General features: G+C 32.8%; 1 protein-coding gene across 5 annotated transcripts in view; it reads left to right on the forward strand.

Moving 5' to 3' along the window:
* Positions 1–16,134, forward strand: part of LRBA (LPS responsive beige-like anchor protein) — a 706,265-nt gene that overhangs the window by 544,881 nt on the left and 145,250 nt on the right. For all 5 annotated transcript variants that reach the window (XM_070611607.1, XM_070611606.1, XM_070611608.1 and 2 more), the window contains exons 46-47: positions 450–569; positions 15,002–15,154. In XM_070611607.1, coding sequence (XP_070467708.1) covers positions 450–569; positions 15,002–15,154 — 273 coding nt within the window. The remainder of the gene's footprint in view (positions 1–449; positions 570–15,001; positions 15,155–16,134) is intronic.

The following is a 16,134-nucleotide window of genomic DNA, read 5'->3' on the forward strand; positions in this document are numbered from 1 at the left end:
CTAATTTCAAGCAATTATCTACTAATATGTGTTTAAGTGTTCTTTAACTAAGAGGTGGCTTTTAAATCTTCCAAACGTTTTTCTTTTCTTAATCATAAATTAAATATTGAGCCATAACAATAGGAAAATTACATATTGTACCATTTCCCTGTACTATGAAGAAACTGCAATCTAATTTATGTCTGAATGTTATTAATAAATACTTCTTGGAAAGGAAGAGAGTCTGAAAAATGTTGCAAATACCAAATTTTGGAAATATTTCTTCTGAAACAAAAATAATTTAAGAATGTTAATGTAATAATTTAGGTATAAGTCCTAGTCTATGACTTGTATGTATTACTGGCTAATGTCTGTTGGTCATTAAAATATTTAGATATAAAGATTTATAAAAACCACATTTTTTATGCATGAAGGAACATATGGATTTTTTTTAATTACTTATTTTTTAGGAGCCCTTCACAACTTATTTCCTAAATTTGCAAGGAGGGAAATTTGATCATGCAGATCGAACTTTTTCATCAATTTCCAGAGCTTGGCGAAACAGTCAGCGTGATACGTCTGATATTAAGGTACAGGTGTTTCCTTTTACAGTTATTATTGCCAAGGTGTTCCTTGTTGAATGCATGTTGACAATTTCTCTGTTGCAGTACAGTCCTTTTTACTAAAGATAAGCCTCAAAGGCTTAATTAAATGGCCAAGAACCACTGTACAGAATTTCTCTCTCTCTCTTATATGTCTGTCTCTTCTTCCTGTCTGTTTGTCTGTCTGTCCTCTCTCTCTCTGTCTTTAGCTGTGGAATGGTTCTTCTTTTTCCTTGGAATCCTTTTTCTAAAGGAAAATTATCGTAGTATGCATGTAAGGCAGCATGCTCAATGGAATTTCAAACTCAATGAATAAAATTTAGTCAGAAAAATAATATGAGAAAAATCTCAGCCTTTTAATTTAATTTGTTTTATTTTTTTTTTCATTTCATTTTATTTTAAAGATTTCATGTCTCTATTTTTAAGGTAATCATCTTTTACCTGCTGCTGGTTCTAAATGCATTCCTGACTCTGCTTGGTATAGGATTGCATTATTATTGAGGAGAAATAAGATTTCTTCTCCTTTTGTATGTGTATTCACTAATGTAAAAGATCAAAAGCTTTTCACAGTGGCTAATACATTCCTTGCTAGACTTTTGCTTCTACCCTCAGAAATACAGTATTTTATTTTCATGACATAGTGTCGAGAAAATAGCAAGATATGCCCATGGTTGTGATGTTCCCTACAGTCTCATAAAGAAATATGACTTATACGTAAATAATTATACTATATGGGAGAAAATGATAAGTACCATATGAGAAATATTGAGCTTCAAAAGAGGAAAAGTTACCTTACTAATGTTTATGTTATTATAAAGTACCTTAAAAAAATTCAATATAATAATAATTATATCTTACTTTTAGGTATGCTACTTTACAGACTATAAAATGTATTCATATACTTTTCCTTCCTGTAGAGTAAACATTGCTTATATCAAAGATATTTTATCAAAGAAGATTCCACCATGTTAGAAATAATTTTTTATATCAGGACATCTATAGAATTTTTTGATATCACAAATAATATATTCTGAAATACTCGTGAAATTTTATATCATATTCTTTAAGTATCACCAGTAGATAATTTTGAAATGGATAATTAGATAACAGTAAATTGGATTAGTTAACAAATTTAATAATTGTTATTTAATTCCACTTCTAATCTCAAAGCTATTTAATTACTTATTTAACTCTGAGAATTAATGAGATATGGCACATGAAAACATTGGTAAGCCTGACTTTTTGTCATCAAATTGAAGACTTAGGAATTTTTTTTATTTCTAAATTCCTTCATTTGTTAAGCATCTCTTGACAAGTTATCTTATACTTAAGTTTTGTTCTAGAAATGTAAAAGAACCAAAACCATGAATTTGAAAATTCTTTTTTCCTACTGTAAAATCGTGAGATAGTGGATATCTTCACCTCTCTACCTCTCTTAGTACTAGTCATTCCTCCTTAACGCTTTGTTGGACCAGTGATGCATATGATAGATCCCTGTAAATTTGTTGTCTCTTCTTCCTAAATCTCAGCCTTTTCCTCTCACGATTCTTTAATTAATATATATCTGGTTCCTTTTTCCCAAACACTTGCCTTAAAATACACTATCTGTAAAGAAATTGAAAATCCATGCAGAATAGCTACAACACTTATAAATTTAAAAAACCCGCGTGAACTTCTTTACCTTTCTTCTTCATTATTTTCTGATTACTTTTGTTTCTTCACAAGTAATGACTTCAGTCCATTTCATTTTCTATTGAATGCCCCAGCACTTTAATAAAATTGCCCTAAGTACTAGACAAATACTAGAATTTCAGTTCTTGCTGTTGTGCTACTTGATTTCTAGCTTTCTAGCAGTGTTAAATAAGGCAACTATATGAGGAGGTAGAGTACAAAGTTAAGGGAAAAGTTAAAAAAATAAAAGAATTTAAAATTCTAAGTGTCAAGTTGATTGGAGTCTGGTTAGAAATATAGCTTAATTCGTAAATATAATTTAATTGTGTTCAGAGGTGCTGAAATTTTCTTCAGGACCAACTTTGCTGAAACCTGCTTACTCTTCTAACCAATATGTATATTCTTTTTTTTAACCACAAAATATTTGTATTGTAGATAGGACATTGATAAATTATGCCATTTTCTATGTTGATAAACAGCTAATTTGAGCCCTATGACTTAGTGACTTTCAAATACTTTGAAAAGTATGTAATATATAGTTACATAGGCTGTTGAAAGAGCTTCCTTATAATTGGTCCTTCTAAATGTCAAGAGGGATTTAATCATGCCTCTTTTTTTTGATCCTGCCTCTTTAAAAATGTTACATTTTAACACTTTAGAAAGCACATTCAAATTATTATAATAATATGTGTAAGAATAAATATGTAAGAAAGCACATTTAAATCACTATAATAGTATAAACATTTCATTTAAATATAACATTGTATTTCAGATGTAATCATACTAATTATAGTCTGATCTTTCTATTATCATGTTGGACCTTCTAGAAATATGAAGGAAAATGTTACATAGTAGAGAGGGCATATGAAATATGAGGGTGGGTGGTGGGAATCATTTTATTGAGTGGATTCTAAAGTCTGTATACCTTGCTTGATTAATATAGTATAGATTCTCTAAAATTTTTTCATGGCGCTTTACAAGACTGGAATGTTAGGTAGAGAGAAGATTTGTTTTAATTAATTTTTTTCAGGAAAAAAGATTAGAATAACATAATAAGATTTCTAGTACTTGACTCTTTTTTTGCTAACAGGGAACTGTCACTATAATATCATAGAATGCCTATTTCTTGCATTGTACTAATACTCAGAGAATACTTTTACTGAAAAATAATAGTTATTCCTATGAAGTAATGGTAAAAATATGAATTATTTTTATTTTAGAGAAGAAAGAGACCTTATTAGATTTTACTAAAGCAGTCTTTCATTTTTAGCATGACTTACCATTTTAAAGTTTTGGTGATCATTTGTATTTCTGTGCAGCGTTGTTGGTTCCATTTCAAATCTGACCCTCAATGATGCATTGTATTCTGCCTGGATAAACAGTTCAGAAGTATTGATCAGTTCCCTAAGTAAGCTTACCACTGTCCAATAGAAATATAATGCAAACAACAATTTCAAGCCACATATGTAATTTTAAATTTTCTTTTATTTTAAAATGTAGTCACATTCTAAAAGTCAAAAGAACTGTTGAAAGTAATTTTAATAAAATTTTTAACTTATATATCCAAAATATTATTTCAACATGTAATCAGTATAAAATTAATTACACATTTTACATTCTTTCTTCATACTAAATCTTTAGATCTGATGTGTAGTTTATATTTACAGCACATCTCTGTTCAGACTAGCCACATTTCAACTATTCAGTAGCCCATTGTGGCTAGTGGCTACTATATTGGGCAGTGCAGACTTAGGGCATTGTTTTGGAATTACACCAAGGGCTAGCTTCTGCTTATGGAAAAAATACCTTTGTCCTCTAGCACAATGATGTCTCTGATGTGGTACTTAATCTAAATATGAACTAACAAATAGTAGCAGTAATAAGTACAGTAATAAGTAGTCTTAAGGACTGAAATAGAAAGTACTAATGTAGGTTGGAGAACCATCACTGTGATAAATATTATTTTTAAATCACCAGCAGATTCTGTGTTTCAAGTCTTAAAAATTCACTTAAGGTTAGACACTGAGGTGCAAAATTAGATGTCTTCAACCTGAACCATTATCACCAAATTTTGTAGAACAAATTACAAACTCAATAAATCTTGAATGAATTTCACAAGGCAGTCACATCAAAATATTAGGCAAATATCTAGGCTTTTCTAGGCAGTTCATTGTCACTGGTTTTCCCCCCTTTCTTGAGGCAACCTGCTCATTTCAGGTACCCTTAGTGTCAATAAATTCAGTCTAATGGTTAAGTACAGTCTGACTTGCTTCAGTTTAAACTCTTTTCCTTCTCACCTACAGAGATGATTAATAGTCAGGATTGGAGAGTGGTAGGAGTCTTAAATGTCACCTAGGTTCATTATTTTAGAATGGGGGCAGTAGGAAATAGGTCTAAAGGCTGAGATTTAGGAAGAAGAGACAACAAATTTACAGGGATCTATCATATGCATCACTGGATACTAACCAGGATACTATCACCTACTAGTTGAAAATTCAAGCCTAAGCTTCAGAAAAGTGTCATAGGCATATAGGGTAAGAAGGAATAATAGGCAATACATGTCTTGAACTCCTCAAAGAGTTGTCTATTCTTTTATTCTCCACTTCCTCAGCTCCAGTTACTTCCTGAGCCCACTCAAATCAAGCTTTCTTCTCCACCAGTGTATTGAGACCAGTCTTGTCAGTCATTGATGAATAACTTCCATGTTGTCAAATGCATATTTTCAGTTCTCATGGTACTTGATCTGTTAGCATTATTGACACAATTAATTGATCCATGGCCCTCTCTTCTGAATTCTAGATTTATAGATACATCTAGTTCCCTTTGAGCTAGATATGTGTTCTTGGGCATTTTAAACTGAGCATGTCCAATATCAAACTCTGTCTTCTCCCTTACCCTCCTTTCCACCCCAAAGAAAAGTTCTGTTCTTCCCCCATTGTTTACCATTTCAGTAAAAGAAAACATCATTCACCCAGTTTGCTCAGGCCTTTAGAAGGCTTCGAAGCTTTGATTCCTCCCTGGCACACCCTCCCCACTGCCCATCTTTTTTTTTTTAAGATTTTATTTTTTCCTTTTTCTCCCCAAAGCCCCCCGATACATAGTTGTATATTCTTCATTGTCGGTCCTTCTAGTTGTGGCATGTGGGACGCTGCCTCAGCGTGGTTTGATGAGCAGTGCCATGTCCGCGCCCAGGATTCGAACCAACGAAACATTGGGCTGCCTGCAGCGGAGCGCGCGAACTTAACTGCTCGGCCACGGGGCCAGCCCCCCACTGCCCATCTTTTTAACCCTCAGTCTATATCCAGAATCTGACCAGTTATCACCACATCCAGCACCAGGGCCCTAGCCCAAGTGGCCGCATTTTTCACTTCAGCTGTTCCCCACGTTGTGTTTTCTCCATACAGCTGCAAGAATAATCTTTTATATTGTAAACCAGATCATATTCCGGGCTAAGATCCCTCCAATGACTGCTCATATAACTGCGGACAAAATTCAAGTTCTCTGTACCCACTGAGACCCTGTGTTATCTCGTTGCCTGTCTGATTCTTCTCTCTTACTCTGCTGCAGCCTCACTTGTCAGGAAAGGTGGAGTCGGTGAAAGAACCTGGAAAAAATAGAGATTGTTTGAGGAGATAGAGGAGAGGTTATGGCCATCCCAGTCAGAAGGGCAGAGCAAAACCCAAATGGGTATGTGCTCCACATGCAGTGGGGACTACTAAGATCTCCTAGTTTAGGAAGAGCTTTTCTGTCCACAAGAGAACTGATAGCTGAAGGTCATTTCCTGACCAAAAGTTATTAATGATTCAATTTTCCACATTTTTACAATTAAGACAGCTTTTCTTGCTGTTATAGCTTTACAAAAGAAGTCCATATGGGCATCTTATCACTGGTCATATCTTGGATATTCAATTTAAAAACCTGTCTTATAATTTATTGTGTATTATTAGTGATGAATGGAAACTTTGTATTAAGTTATGAAATTAGCAGGGTGAATACAGCATATTCCATACTTATAATTAAGTAAATAGAATGCAATAAAATTCTAAAGAGATTACTAAATAATATTTTCAAAATAAGTGACTATCAGTAATATTATAAAAATTAGTTTTAGCTTGAAAAATTAACCCTTAAAACTATTGTTTTTGTTAAATAATAATACAAAGTGGAGATGATCATGGAATTGTTTTATTTGTGTCTTATGAGATTTGTAAAACATGAGACCTTTGACTTGCCTTCTCCTGACTCAGAAATCCCAGGGGTCTGTGATCTGAAGATAGGTTAGCTTTCTTTTTTTCCCTATCTGCATGACTTCTTCCATAATACACCCCATGGATGCTGATAGAATCAGCTTTAGAACCATTTATAAGAATGCTACAGTTAATAGAACATAATTGCTGGAAATATATTTCTTGACGCATTTATTAGAAAAAGAAAAGCTTAAATTTTGATGATTTGGTAGATTTATTTTGTTAGTAAAAATATTTTCATCATTTATTCTTTCTGTTTTCCAAAATATTTTTAAATAAATCAGAGTTTTTAAAATGCTAAAAGAAAGTAAAATTAAAATATTATCCTTTTCCATACATCTTTTGCACATTTCTGGCATATGTACTCTCTCTCTCTTCCTTCTTTCCTTCCTCTCCCTCTTCTTCCTCTTTCTTCTTCTCTTCTTCTTCCTGTCCCTCCCCTCCTCCTCCTCCTTTCATTCATTTATTTTTGCTAGTCTCTTTTTCCGTCAGTCTTTCTCTTTCATACTCACATCAACATTAGAGTGAGCTCAAGCTCTCACCTCTCTTTTAGTGTAAAACACTCACACTCTAACTGAACTATATATCTGTTCATCTTTGTTTTTGTACATAACTTGTAGATTTGTTAATTTAACCCCATCTCTTTAACCTTTTTCTTCTTCATGTATCAACAGGTTAAAATGATGTACCCATGTCCTAATATTTTTAGCATTGAACTTTGTTGTTTTACATCTACAAGGAACCATTTTTTTCTTTGACAAAAATTGCTTGAAACACTTAAAGTTTTTCTTCTATGCTGCTTATATACTGGGCAGAAAAAAATCTTTTAAGGCACTTAGAAAATGCTTCTATCTATCTTCCTAAAGTATAAAAATGTGCACACATCAGCTATGATTTGTTTTTTGACTGGTGATCTTATGATATTTTTGTTCAGTTAAAAAGGTAGACTATTCATTAATGTGTTCATACACTGATATTAACTGTTCTCTAACATACGTATAGCAATATGTATATATTTATGTATGTATTTTACAACTTGTTCCAGAAAGGATTTAAGGTGGGCATTTTATTTATGTCTTCTCCTCTAGCAGTCACAGCTTACCTGTTGTTTGCTTTATTGACACCCATTATCTCTTCCCAAATTACAATTTCCTTGAAGATAGGGGCCTGGAACAGCACAAGGCTCAGTGAAGATGTCCAGTCCAAATATGGAAGTGAAAAAATGTGTTGAAAGCAGGAGAGAACTATAAAATATTGAGAGTATTCATCATAAAGTGAGGCATGTTAAGCTATACTGTCATTGCTAATAAAAAATAATAAATTTGTATTAAATCTGATAGTGTTTTAGTAGGAATTATTAAGTCTCAAATATTTTTGTGGACATATTTATTTTTAAAAGTAAATTTTGTTAAATGCCCTTGGAATTATGTTAAATGCTTTTATGAATGGGCATAATTCAGTGAATGACATGTTGGCTTTAAGAATCAGGCAAGTTGAGTCTGTAATTTAGGATTTTTATCAGGGGTCATGTTACTGATAATAATAACAGTAATATGTTATGTGCATATAGAATTCTGTATTATCTCATATTAGCCTCACAACAACTCTGTGTTTTAGAAGGGGCAATTGAGGTGAGTAAGGGTCAGAAAATTAAATTAATTTAAGGGCATGTGACCACTAAGTTGAGTAGATAAGACTCAAACCCAATTATTCTCTCCACTGTATTAGATTGAGATAGATATATCTATTATGTATTGGTTTGTAATCCATGATTTTTCTTCCTTTTAATGCATTTGAAATGACAGTTTTATAATATCTAAAACCACACAATATATACTGGATCTGTCTAGAAGGATTATAGATTATTTTTTCTTCTTCAGTTTGAAAAAATTGCTGTTAATTTCTTTTACTAAAGGAAAAAAATAGCATTTTATCTACTAAATAAGGAGAAACTAAATTTAAACATCAATTTGGAAACTTTCAGGTATGCAGTCCATTTAAAATGAATTATAGGTTCAATTCAACTCTAATCAATATTTTTTTAATTTTTTCTCATTTGTGGGCTAACAAATCAAGTGTGAAAGTTAAAATGTATGAGAACATGTACATTATTTTTTTCATGATATGTTGTTTATCAACTCTTTTTTGTTCATTAAGAAAACTTTTTGGATTTTTTCCCTTTGTAAAATATACCATTTTTCCAATGGAGAAAGGTTAAAATTTTGCTTTCACATCTTTTGTATTATCAAGGTCCCCAAAGCAGTAAACATTAAATTAGTTACCTTGCTATCATTCTTATATTTGAGTTGTCAGGATTTCATATTTTTATAAGAATAAAATAAAATTTTAACTTAAGCTCTGAAATATCATCTCTATTTTTATTTCAGTTTTGATTATCTTGCTTCTTTGGGTTGATAGATTAGTACTTGTCATGGTTGCCCAGGTTAGCGAAGTGATAGTTTTAGTTCAGTGGATAGAATTGGTAATTATTAGAAGGAGAATCAGACAAACTCACTGCAGAGGCCATTCATATCAGTGGGGATTATACCTTAATAAAGAAAACTAAAGCATATGTGTGGTCACAACCAATCCTTGTCATTATGCCATGAAAGCTTGGGATTTGTGATCAAAGCAATGGGCTTATCCTGAACTGTAGTATAACCCCTGGTTGAACCTTTCAGGTTTTTATTTTAGGAGATGATACACTACATTTTGACCATGTTACCTGTCTCTAAAACCCATCTGCCTAATTAAGTGATAGAGATTAAAATTATTGTCAGCAACTCAGAAGAAAATGTGAATTGTAAATATCTGTCTTCTGTCAGTGTTGTTTACTTATCATTTTCCACTGATCTTTTAAAGAATTGCTGAACATGTGTTTTTTATCCAGAGCTGAATCTGTTCTGATGAATATAAAACATACTTCATTTTGTAAATGTACATTAGAAGTACTAGAAAGACATAGTCTTTGACTGTGTTACTAAATTTCATCTGTCAAAGGAGATAATTTTGAACTGTAATATTTGGTATTATATCAAGTCATGGATCTTAGAAAGATGCTTTTAGGATTAAGATGAAATTCCACCGTATAAGTTAAATGTCACTATCAGCCATAGTAAAATTTAAGCAATATGTATACGTATTTATTTCCTTTGTCACATTTTGGTGTGCCTCAGTTGAGTTCAGCATGTTTATTTTATATTAACAGTATATTCAACTCCCGTCAATTGATTTATTTATGCAATTTCCTTATAATGAGGTTGTAATATGTTTTAGGTATAAATGTTCACTGTTTTACTTATTGTGCTTATTTGATGCTATCCTTTATACTATATGTAGATTCTTCATAATCTTTCTCTTCAGTGTTAATTTCTTGAAACATTTATCCTATTTTAAATTCATGTTCATTTTTAAAATTCCCTAATGGAAAAAATCTTTTCTTGTGGAACAAAAGCTAAACTTTGTAGCCTAGCCACCATGGCTTTCCACACTTTGACCCTACCTAGGTCTCCAACTTTATCTCCCACCTCGTGTACACCAATTAAATAGTTCTTCATTGATCACTGGAAACAAATGATATGCACATTTCAATCTCTGTTCCTCTTCTTAAGATATTCCCCTTATCAGGACTATTCTTGACTTTCCCCTCTGCTTATTTATCTTTGAGTTCAAATATCATTTTTTAATCATTCATTTAACAGATTTTTACTGGATGCCTAATATGTATCACATACTATCTCTAGGCTTTGGAGGTTCAGTGGTGAACAAGATAAGTAAAGTCCTCAATCTCATGGAGCCCTCAATTTAGAGGAACATAGATGCAAACAGACAATTACAGTACAGTTTGATGACTGTTGTATTAGGGAAAGACAATGTGTTATGTTCTTTTCCCGAGAGCTTTCTCTGGCCACCCCACCTTTTAGATATTATTTTCTCTTTTGAAGTTCTAGACTGCTATTTGTTCCTACAACCAATTTTCTTCTAATAAATGTATCCTTTCACTCTTATTTAGCAATTTAGATCTGTGATCTGTTTAGGGGGTGGGGGAAGAAGACTCATGTCTCCATATCCCAGACCATAACAGAATTCTCTGCAAAGAGTAAAAACCAAGTAAATATTTTTTTGTAGTAATGATGTGTTACATCACCCTTTATATCTACCTAAGGCTTAAATCAAATAATCAATTAAATAAGAGGAACTTCTTAAAAGTTTTATTAAAAGTAACATTTACATTATATTTGTATTTCTGCCTATAGTGAATTCTCCTACCATTTTGTTTCCTAGAAATAATTATCATGGAACATATTGGTGACTTTTTATCATTGAAATATATGTAAATTCATAACCACCAACTCAAGTGTATAAGAAATGTCCCAGTTTGAAATCAAGTCTTCTTCATATTAGGCTAGAGGGAAATTCGTTTATAGACGTTAGAGGAGTGGGTCAGGGTCCTCCTTTGCCCAAGGCTTGAATGAGATGCAAGCTTATTGGTACCTAGAAAACTGACCCTCGCATCTTCAGTCCGTCTTGTTCATTAGTAATATCCTCATTGTCTAAGACACATGGTCTTTTGGAAGCAGGCAGCTCTGCTAATTTTACCAAGCTTGGGTAAAGAAATCTTTGCTGATGCCAAAAGCCCTGATGCCAAGAGACTAACTTCCCTAAGTGCACCATGATGAGGCCACTATGTAGGGTGGGGCAGATTGTTCTCTATGTAAGGCTGCTTGGCTGAAGGACAAAGTAGGAGCTGAACTCCAGCTTGTGCTGCACTTACAGACTGAGTGACAACTGGGCAAGCAGCGACCCTGACCGTCACTAGGCCTTCCCTCGGTTCCAGCCTACCTTCTTCATCCCTTCTCCTTCCCCTCGGGCTTAAAGGAGGCTAACTACGGATTTTGAGAAACTTGTTTACCTAATGTTGGGGAAGAATCTTCTCTCTCTTCTTTGGTTTCTGGCCCTTTAAAAGCACTGACCTTTCAGGGGCCAGCCCAGTGGCTTAGTGGTTAAGTTCACACACTCCACTTTGGCAGTGTGGGGTTCACTGGTTCAGATCCCGGGTGTGGACTTACACATTGCTCGTCAAGCCAGCATCCCACATACAAAATAGAGGAAGATTAGCACAGATGGTAGCTCAGTGACAATCTTCCTCACCAAAAAAAAATAAACACTAACTTTTAACATTGCTTCTCCTGGACATCTTACATAATCTCCTCTGTCTGCTTAGACTTTCACAAAAGACAAAAAAAGAGGATATCTTTAAGAAGCCTCTGCTCTGGACCCTGCAAATGTTCTGGAAATATCTGACTACTTTCTTGAAATCAGAAGTTTACAGGGTGGGAGGTAAAAAATACAGAGAACAAAGGCCAGCCCCAGTGGCCTAGTAGTTAAGTTCACTGTGCTCCACGTTGGCAGCCCGGGTTCAGTTCCTGGGCGCTGACCTACAGCAGTCATCTCAGTGGCCATGCTGTGGCAGTGGCTCACATACCAAAAAAAAGAGGAAGATTGGCACAGATGTTAGCTCAGGGCAAATCTTCCTAAGCAAAAAGAGAAAGATTGGCAACAAGTGTTAGCTCAAGGCAAATCTTCCTCAGCAAAAACAAACAAAAAGAGCAAAACACAAATTCATATCCTGGTAAATTTCAAGTGAAATTAAGCTTAATTTTTAATTAATAAAGCTTAAATTTTTAATCCTCAAATTTTTATAAAGTCCAGTGTATGAAACTTACTTTTTATCATTGGATAAATGATGGGATGGCTATCTTTAGTAGGAAATCATAAATAAGATCTTTGGTAATTATGGAAATTGATAGCTATTACCTCCCTCCCAGCATATTCTATAGAAATTATATAACTGAAAGTTTAACATGGTCTAGTAAAACTTAAAAGTTTAAAATTGCTTTCTTCCTATCTTCTATTAAAAATTTCATGTTTATTTTATGTGTATTTTTGCTCCATTTAATTTCTAGTTAAATTAATTGAATTTATATTTGGGATAAGCTGTCAATATTAAAGTAACAAAATAAATTTATGTTTAAATAAAGTGGGCCAAGAACAAAATATATTTCTGTTAATTGAATTTAGTACTTGTAAAAGAACCAGTGAAGAGCATTTCTGTTTTGAGCAAATATATTTTTGTCAATTTGTTAAGCAACCTGAGTAAAATGACTGATGTAGAAGACAAAGAAAAGCATAGAATCATAAGAATTTTAGTGCTGTATAAGAAGGATTGAAGACGTTATTTCTATGAAAATTGCTATGAAATGTCACTTGTCCCATTTCTGCTTTCTAGACATGGTCTCAAGAAAGAGTATATTTTTTGTGTATTTTTACTATGCAATATGTATCTCTGATTTATAATAGAAATGACTGATCTCCCCAGTTTTAAAACTTGACAGAAACTTAGCATCTAAAATTCAGCCATTATAATTGTTTTGAATCCTAGGAGAATTATTACATAGGAGCATAGTGAGTATAACAGGCAAAAGAAGGACAACATTTTCTCATCATGAGAGCCTTGGGGTAAGGGTGGGAGTGTATTGTTGAAATTAAAGTAATTAGTATTTAATTAAGCCAAAATGCTGCTTTTGATTTTGAATACACAAGGAAGGCATGGTCTTCCTTCCCTTTGTAGAAGATGACTTCGGAATAGCAACATTCCTCTTCATTAGCCAAGTAATATGGAGTGAAAATAAGACATTTTGGTAAAATTTCTCAAAGCTGGAATTTATTGAATGGACACTTCAGCAAATTAATAATGGATAAAGTGACATTTCATATTTGGGTAAATAATTATAGCATAATTTAAAAATTCTGTTTGATTAGTTTTATTAAATAAATATTATTAGATGTAGTATGTATACATATTACATATATATAATATATACGTTTTCAGGAGGACCAGTTGTTTTCTTATCATGAAAGAATGAAAAGTTTATGTTTACTTTGTAGAAAAATCACTTAGAATATACGTTAGCAACTTATATTTAAAACATTTAGCACTGTATATACTGTATAAGTAGAACTCATACTTATTTGATGATTAAGGACACAGGCTTCATAGTTAGAGAAGTCCTGATCTAAGTTCCAAATTTATCATAAATCAGCTGTGTAACCTTGGGCAAATTAATTCACTTCTTTGAGCTTTAGTTCATGTTTTAAGTGGAGATGATACCTTGTAAAGTTCTTGTGAAGATTAAATGTGATAAGGTTTATTGAGAATTTATTTTTGTCCCTAATTCATCTCATGCAATAAATGTTAGCTCAAACAAATTGGATATAACTTTTTGTGCACGAAATAGCACACATATGTCTTTCGTCTTTTTGTCAGACTTGCATGCATCATTTTTGGAGATGAGGATCTTAAAATTTTTGTGTGATCTTTGTGTCATTTCATTCGTGGTTAAACTTTTAACAGGATTTTTCCTTATTAAAAAAAATTTGTTCAATTTAAATGTTTTTCTAATCTAATGATCAGGTGGTTGTCAGGCAGTTGGAAGACAAGCTCATTTCTACCCTGCTTAGTTAATTATTGTGATTGTAAACAAAGGGTGTACAATTCAAAGTCAAGCAACATTTCACATGGATGATGGAGGTGATAATAGCTTAATTCCTGCTGGATCTTTTTTCTTTGCCCTGGTGAGTTCATACTGACCTTGTCCAAAATCTGATGACCTCCCTATTTTACTCAACTGTTTGGAAAGCTGTGCCTGCCATAGCTGGCCCTGAGGGGGTATCTGAAAGACCACTGAGTCACTGACCCATGTCAAGACTGGATTTTAAGTCTGATCTACAGGACCTCTGAAATAGTTATACATGGGGCTTATTGTACACATAAACCTAGCCTGCTGCATTTTTCTACTTAGTAAATATCCTATTAAAGTGTATTTTAAATGTCTTTATTAAAGTCATATTTAATTTACTCAGTTTCTTATGCAGATCGTTTTCTAGACTAATTATAAATTTCGATCTTTTATCAGAGTTAGTACCTTAAAACTAACCTTGAATGTTTTGAAATGTCAGCAAAATATACTGTTAAACCATGGCTAAATGTAATGAATATCTTTCTGGGTGATGAAGGGACCAAAACAGTGGCATTTTAATGCTTATAAAGATTTTACCTTTTTCTGGCAAAAATACCATAGACCGCATAAAAAAAATCTAGTTTAAGCTGTTGTTATTGTTACAGCTTGTTAATCTCTGTTTATATTTTGTCAAACCTCAAATATTATTCAATTGTTGGTATTTAAGAGTTTTGAGGTTATGAGACTTGTCCTGAAGGAAAGCATATAACCACCCAGTAAGACGTTATTTAAATTTGGTTGGATGGGATCTGTCTACCTTAATAGAAACTTTGTGATAGGGCTATGATATGAAAAGAGAAAAAAATTCCTTATGTTTATTTTGTTCTAGTTCTCCACAATAGGAAATGATCAGGCCCCTTTATGAATACCTAGTCAGAATTTTACAATTTATAATATGACATTGTCTTTTATTTTTATATAGGAGTTGATCCCTGAATTTTATTATCTCCCTGAGATGTTTGTCAACTTCAATAATTATAATCTTGGAGTGATGGACGATGGGACAGTAGTGTCTGATGTTGAACTTCCTCCTTGGGCCAAAACCTCAGAAGAATTTGTTCGCATAAACAGATTGGTAAGATAGTAATCATCTCCTCTGTCTGTCATGAGCCTTTTCTCAAAGTATCTTTCATGTGTTGGTATGATCATTAACCCTTGCTCTTCTGGACAAAACTGTAGGTGATAGGGATAACTGAAAGTGACAGAATAGTTCATGAATCTCCATATACACTTTATAAAATGTTATTGATTTGAAAAGTATAATTGTTTCTTTTATTGTCTTATGCAGAATTTATTTTCATATGTACATGATAATTCAAAATTACAAATGAAAGTTATAAGTGAAACTGGAATTCTATGCTTTTTCAAACATGGGTTTCTTGTGCCAGGAAAAGACGTAATTCTGTGTTCCTTGTTAGAAGTCTATTGCACATTTTAGTAATAGAAACAAGATCTTCAAATTATATCCCGTATCTGTCTTTTGAAGGAAATCTTCATGTAGTATTTAGAATATGAAAACTTAAAAACTTAAAAGCCCAGTAATCATTGTGCTCACAAACAACTCTTTAGAATCCTCGCTAGTGAACTTCTTAGTGTCCTCTGTTATATGGGTTCTGTATTGTTTTATGAAAAAGTAATATGACTTTTCCTTTTTGCCTTTCAGTTTCCTAAGTTAGAATCAGGCAGCTTTATTCTCAGTATTTAAAAGTACTCCGTATTAAAAATGAAATCTAAATTGCATTGTGTTTTTCATTTATATTAAACAAGGAAAATTATATGCATTTTAGTTTTCTAGGTGGCATTTCTTACCTTTTATACCAACAATTATATTTTAATCCTGTCTTCCAGATCCTAATTGCAATCTCGTTATTATTGAAATTTCACATTTTAAATATACTGGAAGCAATGCAAGGGGAATGGAAAGAACATAGACTTCAAAGTTAGACCAGTTTTCCCAATCAGATAAATTACTTTGCTGGTTATAGGACCTTAGGCAATTTAACCTTTTTGAGCCTTGGTTGCTTCATTTGTAATTTGGAAGTTATGAGTATAAAA

The sequence above is a fragment of the Equus przewalskii genome, chromosome 2 (genome assembly GCF_037783145.1).
Source record: "Equus przewalskii isolate Varuska chromosome 2, EquPr2, whole genome shotgun sequence".
NCBI lineage: Eukaryota > Metazoa > Chordata > Mammalia > Perissodactyla > Equidae > Equus > Equus przewalskii.